This window comes from Chrysemys picta, chromosome 5 (genome assembly GCF_011386835.1).
Source record: "Chrysemys picta bellii isolate R12L10 chromosome 5, ASM1138683v2, whole genome shotgun sequence".
Taxonomy (NCBI): Eukaryota; Metazoa; Chordata; order Testudines; family Emydidae; genus Chrysemys; species Chrysemys picta.
This window is the reverse complement of record NC_088795.1, coordinates 59,830,476-59,846,570: the sequence shown is the minus strand read 5'-3', so window position 1 is coordinate 59,846,570 and position 16,095 is coordinate 59,830,476. Positions and strand designations below refer to the sequence as shown.

The 16,095-nt window shown below is 42.4% G+C and overlaps 1 protein-coding gene across 9 annotated transcripts in view; it reads left to right on the top strand.

Moving 5' to 3' along the window:
• The first annotated feature begins 5,023 nt into the window (after positions 1-5,023).
• The window catches only part of SH3D19 (SH3 domain containing 19), a 140,562-nt gene continuing 129,490 nt past the window's right edge, over positions 5,024-16,095 (top strand). For 4 of the 9 annotated variants that reach the window (XM_065597810.1, XM_065597801.1, XM_065597800.1 and 1 more), the window contains exon 1: positions 5,369-5,588. In XM_065597810.1, coding sequence (XP_065453882.1) covers positions 5,498-5,588 — 91 coding nt within the window. In that variant the 5' untranslated portion in view covers positions 5,369-5,497. Of the gene's footprint in view, positions 5,589-16,095 lie in introns of all 9 variants that reach the window. The other 5 variants (XM_065597811.1, XM_065597806.1, XM_065597804.1 and 2 more) reach the window with 2 other exon arrangements.

The window sequence follows — 16,095 nt, the reverse complement described above, 5'->3', positions numbered from 1 at the left end:
CACCCAGAACTCAAGTGCAGCTCCCCTCTGGAAAGTACACCCAAAATAATACCCTCTTGCGATGTAGACAGAGGTGAAAGTAAGCCGGTCCCGTCTGGCACGGTGTACTGGCAAGAGCTTCTCTGGCGGTGATTTAAAGGGCCCAGGGCTCCAGCTGCTGCCACCGGAGCTCTGGTAGCCGGGCTTGGGTGGGGATTTAAAGGGCCCGGTGCTCCGACAACTGCAGGGAGCCAGCCCGGGCCCTTTAAATCACAGCCGGAGCCCTGCCACTGCTACCCCGGGGCAGTGGTGGCAGGACTCCAGCGGTGATTTAAAGGGCCCGGGGCTCCGGACAGAACAAGGCAGATTACTAAGCAAATAAAACAAAACATTCATACTAAGCTTAAGATCTTAAAGAGACTGGTTTCAAGAAAAGAAGAACAGGAGGACTTGTGGCACCTTAGAGACTAACAAATTTATTAGAGCATAAGCTTTCGTGGACTACAGCCCACTTCTTCGTAATTTCTCACTCTAAATGTTGTCTTAGGCAAGTTACAGAGTTTCTGTAGCTTAGAGTCCCAGGTATTTCTCTTTACAGACTAGACTCCTATGTCTCACTCTGGACTCAGCCCTTGCCTTTCCCACAGGTCAGTTCCTTTGTCGCCTCAGGTACTTTCAGCAGTCTTTCTTCTTGGGCAGGAAGGCAGTGGAAAGGAGGCCTGTTTTCCTTACTCCCCAGCCTTAAATAGAATGTGCATAAGGCTTCCCGCTTTTGTTTCCAGTGGAAAAGTACCAGCAGTGTCCAAGGTGGCACTTTTTACCAGGTGACATTATCACCTGACCTTGTAGTGTTAAAGCAACTATGAAACCAGATTTATTTGCAATGTCCACAGGAAGGAACTCCTGGAAGATGGGCGATCTACATCCTTGACTCATTGTCTTTTTCCTAATGGCCCATTAAGGCTGATTGCTTATTGTCTGGTGGGCATCTCCAAATATACACACAGTTGTTGTCAAGGCTGATTCACTACTCTGGCACTTTGAGTGCAGAAAGTGGGGGCCCACAAGGACTCTAAAATTAATATCTGCCATTCCAGGCTTGTATTAAACTCCCAAGGTTACAGCTTTTTTTTTTTTTTAAACCTTGGATTGTTAGATGCTGTCACCACCCAAGTGCAAAACTCCTTTGAGATCCCAGGAAGGCGCACTTGGGAATTCCTTCCTGTGGGGTACCCTCAAGCTCTTTCACCCGCCTCTGGGGAAGAGCTGAGAAAGAAGAAAAAAAAATAGCTGTTGCCACCAGCTAATTAAACAACATGTGCACAAACCTCTAAGACACAAAAATCCAATTCTGTTCTTTAAAAAGGTAAATTTTATTAATAAAAAAAGAAAATACATCTGGGAATTTAGGCTTTTGCTAGATTTTAAAAAAAGCACTACAAGGATTAAGCATCAAGAATAGCTCTCTTGCGGTCCAGCTTAAAGGTTACAAGCAAAACAAAAGCACTTGGGGATAGCACAGAGGCGTCTACAAGCCATAACAAAATAAAAGGGATAAATCTAATTGTGTCTTCCTAGACATTTCCTGATCTACTTACATATCTGGGGTTTTAGATAAGTAGTTTCTAGGTATGATACCAATGTTTTATCATACCTGGCCCAAGCTTCTCACAGCATAACTGGCCCCTGTCTGCCTCTCCCTGAGAACAGACAGACAAAAGGGGAATCTTGTTTCAATTTTAAAAAGTTATAGCCTTCCCATTGGCTCTTTTGCCCAGGTGCCCACTCACTTCCTCTTACCTATGCATAGCAGTGAGACTTTTTAACCCTTTACAGGTTGAGCAATTAGAGAACACCTCCTAAGAGGGATTTTATAGCTACTGGTTGGTTGGACGTCTGTGATGTTGTGCCGTCTATATGGTTTTATAAAAACATAAGTGAATATAATGTAACTGGGATAGTTTTATAAAGATTTGATAATAAGTGAATATAATGCAACTGGGATATGCTTCATGCAAAAGGTCTCTTGTAAGGTATCATTACAAAGCTCATAATCTACTGAGTGTGATCATCCTATTTGTAGAAATGTACCACTCTTGTATCTAAAACTAGAAATATAAAACATAACTCTGAGGGCCTATTGTAATTATGTAAGGTGTGGGCCATTAATGATGGTTTGGAATCTTGATGACTCCCATTAACCAGGACCATTGTCTGCAGATGGCTGTGTTTACCTGTTAGTCTTCCTGTATATGTGTGTGCAGGCAAGTGGGCAATGAAGTCTTGCAGTGACATGTGATCATGTCACCTGAACTGGAATCCATCTTTAACCTGGTGCTTTTCCAGTGAGGAGGGGTGGAAACCCAGAGGGACAAAGGGTTCCCGCCTTATGCAAAAGATATATAAAGGGGTGGAAGAGAACAAAGGGGGAGAGGAGCCATCATGAAGAATCCCCTAGTTTTCACCTGAGCTGGAACAAGAGCTGTACCAGGGGAAAGAATTGTGCCCAGGCCTGGAAGGTGTCCAGTCTGAAAAAAAACTTACTGAAGCATCTCTGAGGGTGAGATTATCTGTATTCAGTTTGATTAGGCATAGATTTGCGCATTTTAGTTTATTTTGCTTGGTGACTTACTTTGTTCTGTCTGTTACTACTTGGAACCACTTAAATCCTACTGTCTGTATTTAATAAAATCACTTTTTATTTAGTAATTTACTCAGAGTATGTATTAATACCTGGGGGAGCAAACAGCTGTGCATATCTCTCTATCAGTGTTATAGAGGGCGAACAATTTATGAGTTTGCCCTGCATAAACTTTATGAAGGGTAAAACGGATTTATTTGGGTTTAGACCCCTTTGGGAATTGGGCATCTGAGTGCTAAAGACAAGCACACTTCTGTGAGCTATTTTCAGGTAAACTTGCAGCTTCGGGGCAAGTGATTCAGACCCTGGGTCTGTGTTGGAGCAGACGGGAGTGTCTGGCTCAGCAAGACAGGGTGCTGGAGTCCTGAGCTGGCAGGGAAAACAGGAGCAGAGGTAGTCTTTGCACATCAGGTGGCAGCTCCCAAGGGGGTTTCTGTGGTCCAACCCGTCACAGCATCCACAAAAGGGAGCTACCCCCTCTCCCTTCATTTATCACAGTTGTAATTTTACATAGTCAATATTCCTAACTTCAGATACAGAAATGAAATATGCATACAAATTGGATAATTACATTCAGTAAATAACCTTTCCGATGATACCAACAAGGCCCATCTTGCATAAAATATCTCAGTTATGCCATATCCATATCATAAGAATATTTCCATAAGGTCTATGGGGGGTAATGTCACAGGACCAACTTCTGTTTGTGAAAGAGACAAGCTTTCAAGCTTCACAGAGTTCTCCTTTAGCTCTGTATAGCTTGAAAGCTTGTCTGTTTCATCAACAGAAAGTGGTCTAATAAAAAATACTACCTCAGTTGCTTTGTCTCTAATAGCATGGGTCCAACACTTTACAACACCACTACAACCAGTATAAGTTGTACATAGAGCCCCAAATAATCACACACAATAATCTCTGATTTTTCAGAGAACATAGCATTTTATAACATGTCATATGTTCAAGCACAACTCCCGTTGACTTCATTTACAACTGAGAGTGCTCAGTGCTTCTGCAACTTAGATTCCAGGTTTCATGTGAGGCACCCAGAAAATGAGTGCACAATTAGAGACCACCTGTGAAGTAATAAAGTGATCATCAAGGGGTTAACTGCATTACTCAGAGTACTATGGGTTGGAGTCAGACTCCACCATTCTCATACTTCCTGTTTAGTTAGTGGGAGTTTCACCCACCACCACTTTGTTACATAGTTGAATAAAGCAGCATGTTCTTCTCAGCTTGCACTACTGAAAGCAGTGTGCATCTTGTGCACTGAGTGGTCCCTTTACAAAATATGAAAAGTTTGGTTTTAATTATTTCCCAAGCATCACGCGGGAACTCTATGGAAAAGTCAGGGAGAGAGTCTAGTTATCTGAAGGGCATTAAACTGCCTAAGCCACAAGACCATCCTTTTTTCTCTGCAGCTCCTTGCCTTATTAACTACACACCTACCAATGTCTGTAATGAAGGAGGCAGGGGTCCTATAGATCTAGACTCCTTCACTACATAACCCTGGTTCATCCCCAGAGCACCATCCATCCTGTGTCAGGCAACCTTAATTATAGGCAGCACTACTTGTTCTGCCTATAATAACAATCTGAAGCCAAAGACTCTATAATTTGGATATTTCTAAGGTGCCTATCATATTGGTACCTAAGCACTGCCAACTTTTTTCACAGCCAGCAGACCAAATTCAGTGATGAATGAAGCCTGGTGTCCACCTGAGGCACATTGTGCATATGCTAATAAGAAGAGTAGGTTTTAACTTTTCACAGTGAGAACCTTTACCACTTAATTCACCTTAATCATAAAGTGCAAATGTTTTTTCTGAGCTGTTGTGCTCATCATAGCAAATAAAACTAACCCTTTAAAACAGGTAGGTACCAGGCACCAGTTTCTTATTTTCTGCCCTGATTTACACCCCTGGTTGCCACACATGGCTCAGTGGGCTTGTACTGGGTATAACTCAGCATGCAGTTTCAACAATGCTTCAACAATGGGACTGGAGTCATAAATCAGCCAAGTCTCATTTGAACAGAGGCTCTTGTTTTGGATTATTTAAAGCAGTTTTTAAAGGTCTTTCCCACTGGTGAGAAAGAATGTGCTGCATTCTTGAAGGGACCTTTAAAATCTCACTCAATGCTGCACTGTTTAGAACTCTCCCTCCTTCAAAATGCTACCAGCTTGAGAGACTGCCCTGGAGATACGTGGATACAGAAGGAAAAAAATCCCTTTTCCCTAAATAAAAGTTTTCAGCTACTCCAGCCTTGCAAGTGCGAGTCCATCTTCCTCCCCAGCTGAGGCTCGCTCCCTCTCTTGCATGCTGCAGCCCTGATTGCTGCTTTCTGCTCCAGGTACCTCCCCCTCCTCCTTTTGTTTTAGTGTCGGGCAGCAGTGGAGTTTCCTGTTGACACCGGAATATTGTGAATGGGCAGGAAAAGCAAACGCCACCTTCTTTCATTTTCCTTTAACTTTCCCTTCCCTCCCCTCCCCAACCTGGCTGTGTGGGCGCGCCTCTCTCTCCTCCCAACCTGCGTCCGGCTGAGCCTTGCTGGGGAAGGGAGGAGAGGAAAAGGCCCAAAGAGGATCCTCCACGCCTAGGCTTAAACTTCAGAGAAGAGGGAGGCGGAGTGAAAAGGCGAGAGATTTGCAGGGAGTTGCCGGCTGCCGGGACAGACGAGAGAAGAGGTGCAGGTGCAGAGTGGGGCGGCTCGAAAGGGCAGCTCTGCCCCGCGGACCGCAGTGTGTCCCCCCCCCCCCGCGCTGGGGCGTTCGCTGCTCACTCACTGAGCGAGACAAAGAACCCCCCGGTCGCGCTCTCTCTGCGCTTGGGCATGGGGGTGCCTGCTTTCTAAATGCCCCCTCCTGCACCCTTCGCTGATGGCTGAAGCCTGGAGGCTGGAGGACGAGGAAGAGGAGCTGAGGGAGTTCGGCAGAAGGCACAGAAGGCGGAACCTGAACTCTGCAGCAGGTAAGCAGGAGGTTTTCAGTTGAATGCGGGGGCAAAGCCATGAACCCCCGGAGTGCAGTTCAGTCCATGTACCGCTCTCACTAGCGAGTGGTGCACACGATACGAGTGGGGCTATGTTCGCTAATAACAAGGGGGGGGGGGTCAGTTTAAGTAGATTAATGTGTTAATCTGTGTTTGACCGTTACTTAACAAATGGGATTTTTTCCTTAAAGTTATGTTTAAAATCCTACCTGGAAATGGAGGTTTTTTTTTAAAGGGGTGGAGGAGAGCAGGAAGGGGAGTCAGGGCAAGGTACAGTCACTTAATTGTTGTTAACTTGATAGGCTCAACTGAATGCTTATCTCCTTGATGAATCAAAGGATAGTCATTAATATTAAAATAGAAGGTGCAATGTCCAGCTTCCAACAGCTTAACTCCCAGAGTGCTGTTTGCCTAAGTTGGATGGTTAAATATAAATTGTATTGATCAATACTTAAAATGCCCTAAGGATCACCACCCTAACAAGCATACGCCACATTGCTTGTTGCCAGTGTGAAGCCCTGGATTCTGCTGCTTGTTGTGCAGTGGAACTCCCCAGGGGCGCAAGGGTCTGCCAGCCTGGGGTTGGAGGCCTAAGTGTCAACCATGTGCTTAATGCTGTACCAGATACAACATTACAAACAGCCCGTGCCCTGCAGAGTTTACAGTCCCAGAGAAGATGGGATGCATTGGGAGACTCAGGTGAGGGAACTTTTTTATTGACTCACTTCTTGTAGGCATCACAGGAGAAATGAGTTGTAGGCTTTCTCTATACATAAAAGCTTTATCACTTTAACTAATGTAGATAGTTATACCAGTATAAATGTGTTTATATCAGTATAGTTTATTCCTATATGGGAAGGGGAACAAACTACATCAGCGTAAGGCACCTTTAGGAGGTGATTTAAGAAGAGATTTGCATGACAACAGGGCTTGGCAAACAGGAATTAGAAGTTGGTGGTGTGGAAGAAAAAGACAAGTGGGATGACTTATTTGGAAGGCTGAGGAGAAAGGTTGAGAGAATGTGATGAGACAAGGGGACAATGATTAGGCTACAATGGATTTATGTAGATCCTTGAAGACAAGGATACGTTTTTATTTCATATGGTGGGCCAAGGGAGCCAACACAGCCCTGTTATAAAGTATCCCTGTAGCTTCTAATTCAATCATTACTTAAAGATCACTTGTGATGAGCAACTTTTGCTAGTCCTTGAGGCGGCTGCTGTATTATTTGTCTCTTCTGTTCATATACAATCCACTTTGTGCTGAAACAGCTTCCTAAAAGCCCAGTTCCAGGGGTAATATCACATTAAGAAACATATCTTTAAAAACCAGCTAAACAAAAATGTTACCTTTGTTTCTAATTTTTTTTATTAAAATTGAAAGAACTTTTAAAATCAGTGTTTACTTTATTATGTTTGTTTACTTTCTGCATTTCTCTCAGTGTAGACAATGGAAACTGTCTAGTCATTTTCACTTGACAAAACCAGCTATAAACAGTTTTTAGGCCTTGATCCAGCAAGTCATTCTTTGTAGAAGGAATAATTATGTATATTTTAAAACTCTTTCCATTGGATTTTTTTTTAAACTAGTAGAAAACATTTATGTTGATCTTAGATTTTGTGAAATTGTGTGTGTTTTCTCATTCTGGAACTAAATTTGATCCCAGAGTTCACTTTAAGGTATAAAATGATTATACAAAAAATAAAAGGCTGAATTCTCTGTTGCCTTGTACTTTGTATAGTTGCTTATACTGGTGCAAAGGGAGTGTAAATTGCTACTGTCTGTTTTTAGTGGTGTGCTGAACCTACATTGTACTAGTGGAAATGACTACATGCATTGCAGTGAATGAAGACTCAGGCCGTGTCTACACTAGGAGCAGTTTACCGCTACAGAAATACCTTGGATCAGTGATACTCAGACTGTGGCTCTCAAGCCGCAAGTGGCTCTTTAATATGTCTCCTGCTCTTTGCAGCACATGATATTAAAACACTCTGATTTAATTATTAATAAATCTGTTATTAATTAATCAGGATGCTTTTACTGTGTTATCAACCAGTTAAGTTATCAACTTGCACTAAGTTATTAATGTACTTGCTGTGAGAATAATATATAAAAACTAAATATTTCCCCTGTTATTCACACCACTGTGGCTCTTTTGGGTAATGTTGATCGCTAATTTGTCTCCTGAACCCTGAGGTCTGAGTATCACTGCCTTATACTATGCCAGCAAAGTATTCCTAGTGTGGGTGCAGCTATCCTGGCAAAGCTGCAGTTTGTATACTTACAAAACAACAGAAAGTATTTCCATCGATAAGACAGCATAGGCAAAGTAAGAAAAATGCCGGCATAGTAAAACCACTGCCTACAAATGAAGTAAGTTATACTGATAAAAGCACAGCTTTGCCAATATAGCTGTGTTTACACTACGGACTTCTGCTGGTACAGCTGTGTTGGTCAGGGACATAGTTATGCTGGGAGAAGTCTAGACATATCCTGAGGCCCAGTATTTTTAAAGATGTGTTTAAGAAAATCACTTGAGCTGTATATAGAGAGTTTTCTTCTCCTCCCACCTCCCAATTTATATTTTTTTGGATTAAAAAATTAACTGCGCCTTACAGGCAAAAGGTCTAATGATGGAAATAATCATGGAAGTAAGGGTGAAACAAACAATGGGAATATTTTAAATTGAGAAATAGGGTAGTGAGTTATGCTGTATCTATTAATTTGAAACTTTACATTTTGTTGAAAGCAGTATAGGCAACTTGTGGTCTGCAACATCAAATGTGATGGATATGCATAGGCCACAGTTATAAAATAAAAATTCAGTTCATACATGGAAATACAGATTTGTGAATGAGCACTACCTCAGTCCCAGTGTGGTTCACTTATAAGTAGTGTTGAGAACCTAGAGACGTGGATTTTAAGAAGTTAAATACATAAAAATGGAAGAGAAAAGGAGAGGCGTGTGTGTGGAAATAAAGAACTGGTATGAAAGGTAAAAGCACAGTTATTCTTCCTAAGGGTCTGACCCAGTAAACACTTGTACCTGTGAGGACATGTACTTTCATGAGTTGTCCCATTGTGTTTGCAGGATCGGGCCTTAAAAGGGTAACCAAGCGACAAGTAATATGTTACCATAAAACTATACATCTTACACTGCGTTACCCACGTTACATGCTATGGAGAAAAGGGACAATCTCTTCTTTGCAATACCAAGCAAGTCTTATAATAAGTGTACTGTTGAGAGGGCAGGAAAAGATAGTGAACAGTTGGAAATTTTGGAAAATGCTGATTTGTCAGATCAACACTTCCCATTGGAACTTATCGATTTTGATGAATATTCAGCAGAAGCCAGGCAGATTCTAGAATGGTGATTCTAAAATGAAATCTTGCAAACTTCCAGGTCTGTGAACATTTTTGTTTTTGGAGGTTCATCCTGGTTCAGGACAATTTTTTTTCCCCTGAGACTTGATGTTTTTTGCAAGCCTGAAAGTCTGTTTCCTGGCTATCTCTAATAATGAATATTCTATGAGGGGGAAAAAAAAATCTAGTCCTGCAATGAGCTCCATTTGGCCAATAATAGAGTATGAGGATCATGAGACAGCCTCTATAATCTAATGTATTCGAAATCTCATACTTCGAACTACATTTAATGTCTAAGCTAACTTACTGTGGTCAGCCTGAATTCATTTTAACTTCTTTAGGGGGCAGTTGGGTAGCTACAAATGATGCAGACACTCCCTAAATTTCAAGAGAATTTATGAGCTGTCAAAAATCAGTAACTAGTAGGGTGATGGCACTTGTTGAAGTGTGTTTTCTGGACTAGCTAAGTCTGTACCTTGGTATATCCAATATTCCTTCCCCCCCACCCCCCCCCCCCCCCCCCCCCTGTAACTCGGTAGTACTGAGCAGTGAAGTCACTGGGAGTTTCCTGTGAAGAGATCTCATAGGATTGGGCACAGTGATTTATTCTTTTCAATTTGGCTAACAATATTTTTCTTTAGTTCTAATGGAGCAAAAGCCAATATAGTTCAGTGTTGGTGACTTTGCTGTCTGTGCACCATTGACCTTCACATCTGAACTTGGAATATACTACACGTGCCATTGTAGGGGGCACCTTCTTGCATCTCTTATAAATAAATTGCATTTTAACTGCAATGAGGACAAAGTAGCACCCCATTGATGTGTTTTGTGTATGTCATCAGTCTTATCAGCCAGAAAACTCTTGAAATAGTGGAGCAGATTTTGTGCCCCAATCTGCTCACTTTGGATCACTTATGAGTTCCCTGTTGGGGATTTCCCCAACATGGGAGAGACCTCAGTGTGGGGGGAGCTGACAAAGCTGGTTCTTATCTCTTCCTCATGCAGTGCCTTTCTCTTTGTGTCTGTATATGATGCCACTGCCTAGCACAATAGGCCCACACCAAAACTATAACTTTAGCAAACTATGGCTGCAACATTTGAACCAAAAAATTCACTGCTTTCTTACAACCTCAGTTATACATTTTTTCCCCCTATATTGTTTTCAGCGTCTGTTATTTTCTCTTCTATTCCTTTCCTTCCATTGTGTGGTCCATCTACTCCCCTACATTTCTAACCTCTCAGTTCCTCCCCAATTCTCTTTTACACTGCTACTCTTTTGTGGCTTGACCTATACTTAGCTATGCTGACCTAACAAATATTTATGTTGCTCAAGAGTGTGAAAAATCCATTCCCTGACTGTGATAGCTATGCCAACCTAGTGTAGATGCAGTTACGTCAATGGAAGAATGCTTCTGTCAACATAGTTAATATCATTCAGGGAGGTGGTGTTCCTGCACTGAAGGAAAAACCCTTTCCATCAGTGTAGGCTGCATTTACACTACAGAGGTATGCTGGTATAGCTACACCAACATAGCTATGCCTGTATAGTCTCTGTAACGGAGACACGGTCTAACTTATCCAATCAATTTCTTTCCTACCCACCTATATCTACACAGTGAAACACACTTTGCCTCTTCCAGATGCTTACTTGCTCTTGACACCCTATCATACATAGGGCATGGAAAATTGAGCAGATACCTAATAGCCAGAGAACTAAAGGTGAAAGCTAAGCCTATGCCCTGACTCCCAAGCTAATGGTAAAGTTGGAATTCTCACTAAGATGCTATTTCTGTACTTGGTAGGAGGCTCCATCTTTTGTACCATCCAGCTAGCACGTAGCTGATAATGTGAAGCCTTCTTCAAACTCCATTTGGCTGATGGAAACAAAGGAGCATTTTCCTCTCTTTCCTCCTGGCTGCTGTAAAGGGGCATATAATGTGTGTGAGTTAGGTAAGGAAAGGTCTAAAACCTACTGATATTACTATTGTTAGTTTATCAGTAATTCTAGTTACCAGCCCCTCTCCTTTACTCCTACCATCATCACTAAAACTTTAAATGGGTCTGAAGTAATTGATGCTGATGTAGTAAAGTAGTGAAATAATGCGCAGTGAGGTCTGTAAACCAAGATTTCTCACTTCACTCCCACCTGCTTTTAGAGAGCAGCCACTCACTGTTCTATTCCCATCTTGCAGGGCTGATAAATGATGATTTTCACAAGTGACCTTGTCTACATACAAACTTACAATGGTGTAACAAAAACACTTTTAAACTGCTGCAGATTTGTATGTGGGTGTCTAGTCAAAGAAGCACTGGTGCCTTTTAGATCAGACAGTAGGGTGATGGTCTATACCACATTGAGAACTAAGGCCTAAAGTTGCACCAGCTTTTTTTTTTTAAATCAATATAGATAAACCCTGGTGCAAACCCTGAATGTTGAATGCTCTTAAACTGGCTTACACCTGCCTTTACAATGTAAGCAAAATTGATATAAACCAGGTGTAAAACAATTTAAAAGTGCCTACATGAGGGGTTTGTGCCTGTTTGATTAATTGATTTAGTTAAACCTCTGTAACTTACGTGTGTATATATAGGCAGGGCTTGAGATATGTACTCTTGTTTAGAATTGGTTTAAACCTGTTTAAAAACCATGTTCTACCCTAGGTTCTTACTTAGGCTAGAATGCGTCTTTTAAACATGATTATCAGGTGATTTGGCACATTCTATGCTATCCATCCAGCTTGTATGCAATGCTGTTAGCTGCCTTGGAATTTGGCCTGCCTATTGGGATTAATACTCCTATTATAGGATCTTTAATGACCACAAGAACTCTGAACTAGGGTTGACTGGAAAAGAAGAATTCTGATTTGTGAAAAATTTAAACATTTCATAATTTGTTTGAATTCCACATCAGAGAGAGAACCACCTCAGAATAGTCCGGTTAGGACACTCATCTGGAGTATGGAAGACCCAGTTTCAAGTCCCTGCCCTGTCTGAATCAGATCCCTAATCACTAAGCTGTTGGCTATTTTGAGGGTCTCTCTCTCACCCATCCTGTTGATAGATATATTTCTGTGAAACAGTTCAGTTTCAAGAAAACAGTGTTTTTTGACAGAAAAAGGTTTTGTCAGATTTTTCTACCAGCTCCACTCACAACTGTTCCCTTTGTGAAAATTGGTGGTTTCACAGGTTCCTGTCAACTGTTCAGTCTTTTCCAATTTGTGTGCTTTTGCAGTTCTATTTTGGGTTAAAGTAAACCCAAATAATTTTATTAGCATATGTTATTAATGTTTTACCTATCTCTACTCTGTGTCCTATTAACTGAGTTTGGGGCATACAGTAATTTGTATAGATTAACACTGAATAAATTTTCAACTTGTATGCTTTTTAAAAACAAAACAAAAATAAGTTTACACGGTGATAGATGATGCAATTATATATTTAGGTAATCCATTCTTTCCCTTTTTACATAGAGAAACATGCAAAAAAAGCCACTTAATTAGTTTTGTTGCTCCGAGAATAACATTTGTTTTGAATTTTAGGAGGGCCTTTTGTGCTAATATTAAAGTGGTTTTAGTTGTTTTAAGAAGGCAAACTCAAAATTTATCATGTGCTATCTGTGTCCCTATATTGAAATGGGATCACTTTTAGTTTCTTCTTATTTTGAAATATTAGTTTGTGACTGTAGAACTTAATATTTTGGCATGTGTTTAAGGCTAATGGAGCTGAGCTGGCTCATATCTCAGCAATTTTTGGGTAGACCAATATCATTAAACAATTCACTTTTCTGCACCTCTAACCAGATCCGTTTCAGAGTATCCTTAGATCCTAGAAGCTTTGGTAATTTAGAGTAAGGTTTAAAATAAAGTGTGAGAGGCCTTAACAGTTTCCAATATAACCCAGTCTCTGGATTTGTCTTCACTGGCAGAGTTACAGCGCTGGCAGGTACAGCACCGCTCAGAGAGCGCTGAAGGGAAACCACTGTTGTGTGTTTACACTGTCAGCTGCCTGCGCAATAGCGTGTTCACACTTGCGGCCCTTGCAGCGGTATTTGGCACTCTGGGCATCTATCCGACAGAGCATCTCTTCCTCTTCTGCCGCTAAGAGTTGTGGGAAGGCGGAGGGGGTCACGGGGCATCCTGGGTCCTGAGTGCCTAAGGAAAAATACAATATGAATGACAAACCATTCTGTTACCTAAAGGCTCAGCATCTTTTGTTCTCATTTGGCTATTGGGCAGAATACAGTTCCATTTCATCTTAGAAAACCTCGTTAATGGACTAACTTCACACACAATCAATGCTTGTTAGAAAATCCTTTAAGTATAAAAACCTTCCCTTGTTAAGGTATGTTTATTCGACTGGCTAGGTGATTTGAGACTCCAGCTTCACAAACGCTGAAGAGGCTATTCAAATAGGCTATTCAAATAGCTACCCACTATGTATTTCTGTGATCTCTTGAGGGAGAGAAGTATTTTATTTGGATGCTGTGGCAGGGTGGACTCACCCCTACCTACTTTCTAGCCCACAATTGGAGACTACCTTCTGGTAAAACACCTCATGCAATTTATTTTAGTGCTCTTTGCCACCACTTTCACAGACTATGTAGCCTCATCCCAGCAGTAACATGGAGCCTTCAGCACCTGAGGCAAGAGGCCTTTTATGACTCTGGCTCTACAAGTATACCTCACTCTCTCTCATACTTCCTTCCAGTGCCTCTTGTACCAGCTGGGCTAATGAATTAATGAGTGGCTTTTAACTCCTGCCAGCCCATTCCTGTCTATCAACTGGGAGCCGTTGTGTAGTCAGGTGTGCTCTGGGGCAACTAATTGGCTCAGCTGCTGTTGACCAGCACTTTATCACAGCAGCTGTATTTGTGGCCCACCACAATATCATCACTGGCTGTTATAATCCAGGTGAAAAAAGGAATGCTCCCAAAGTGAGTAAACAATTAGATAAGCAGGCAATTATTTTGCCTATTCAAACTCTGTAAGGGATTGTAAAATTCCAGGAGTAAATTGACAAAAGCATAAAATGACACCAGTCTGTCAATTTTAACAGTCACTAAGCAGTATTGGAAGCTCCTAAGCAAAAAGCAGTCTTTAAATTTCGTAACTTGGAAGTAACACATTTCCTTCTCTTCAGCAGGAGATACAGTGTTGTGAAAAGATGAAAAGAATGCATCTGCCCAGTAATGCATTAAGCTCTTTGGGTGAATATTTATCCTTGAGGCAGTTCCAAGTGCTTGCTGATCATTAGAGATCTTCCAGTTATCATGAGAAGTGCATATTTTATAGCTTGTCAAAGAGCTAAACAATGAACTACAACCACCTTTTAAAAAAAATGTAGGTAAGCGTCTACATATGCCAAGTATCAGAGGGGTACAAAAACAACGAGGAGTCCGGTGGCACCTTAAAGACTAACAGATTTATTTGGACATAAGCTTTCATGGGTAAATTTCTGTACCTGGCCTTTATGCCCTTATATTTATGCCTGTATCTGTAATTCTCACTCCATGCATCTGAAGAAGTGGGTTTTTACCCACGAAAGCATGGCTTTGGAGCTGTGCTTCGCTTCGCTCCAGCTCCAGGCAAAAACCTGCAGCTCCACTGCTCCGGAGCTGCTCCACACTCCAGCTCCGGGCTCCGCTCCAAAGCCCTGCATGAAAGCTTATGCCCAAATAAATCTGTTAGTCTTTAAGGTGCCACTGGACTCCTCATTGTTCTTCTACATATGGTGTAAATAGAAAGAGGAAACAATGAAAATTTGAGCCTGTCTCATGCCCAGCACCTTGCTCTGGTTTAGCGCTCTGTCCATGAATGACAATAACCCCCAAAATGACAGCGCTGCAGGTAGGGTGACCAGACAGCAAGTGTGAAAAATTGGGGTAGGGTGTAATAGGAGCCTATATAAGAAAAGGACTCAAAAATTGGGACTGTCCCTATAAAATCAGGACATCTGGTCACCCTAGCTGCAGATCAGTTCTGTCTACATTACAATATTGCATCATTTCAAGGTTAAGCATTGCAGCTTAGTGTTTCTAGTACTATTTTGTTCTTAAAGCTTTTTTATTGTGTCCACACTAATAAACTTTGCCAAAGTAAATGAATAAAATGCATCCACACACCACTTATTCTGTACCTATGTATGGGGGGCATCTATTGTGTAATTCCCAGCACAGTTCTTGCAGCAGGTGCACAGCTTAGGCAAAGGCACATACCTGGCAACATATTATGTATATTATAGCGGGAGTTGGTACCAAAATCCTATATTTAGGTTGCCTAACACTTTGCATCAGAAAAGATATTTGAGAATCTCTAACATGTCAGTGTTCGCAGACGGCTTTTTGAATTCTGTACCTTGTATTGTCAGATAATTGAACATTCTAATATAAGGGTGGACCCACACTACGACCAGTATGGCAATGCTGCAAACCCTGGGGACTAGGCAGCCTTTCCAGGATAAGGTGAGAGACAGCCAGGCCAGCCTCCACACACTATACCCCTTTAGAATCAGCACAGGGGCCCACTGGCCCCTACTCTATTCTCTAGGGGCACCACATGGGGAAGGAGCTCTATCTATCTCCTGAAGGGGAAAAAGAAAGAGGGAGAAACAGCCCAGGCTCCCCATACCACACCCTAGACCAGGGGTGGGCAAACTTTTTGGCCCGAGGGCCACATCTGGCTATGGAAATTGTATGGCGGGCCATGAATGCTCACAAAATTTGGGGTTGGGATGTGGGAGGGAGTGCAGGCTCCGGCTGGGGGTGCAGGCTCTGGGGTGAGGCTGAGGATGAGGGGTTGGGGGTGCAGAAAGGTGCTCTGGACTGGGACCAAGAGGTTCGGAGAGTGGGAGGGGGATCAGGGCTGGGGCAGGGGGTTGGGGCACAGGAGGGGATCAGGGTGCAGGCTCCAGGTGGCACTTACCTCAAGCAGTTCCTGGAAGCAGCAGCATGTCCTCCCTCCCGCTGCTATGCAGAAGTGTGGCCAGGTGGCTCAGTGCACTGCCCCGTTCGCAGGCACTGCCCCTGCAGCTTCCATTGCCTAAGGTTCCCAGCCAATGGGAGCTGTGGGGGCAGCTTTTGGGACAGAGTGCAGAGCCCCCTGGCTGCCCCTACGTGTAGGAGCCA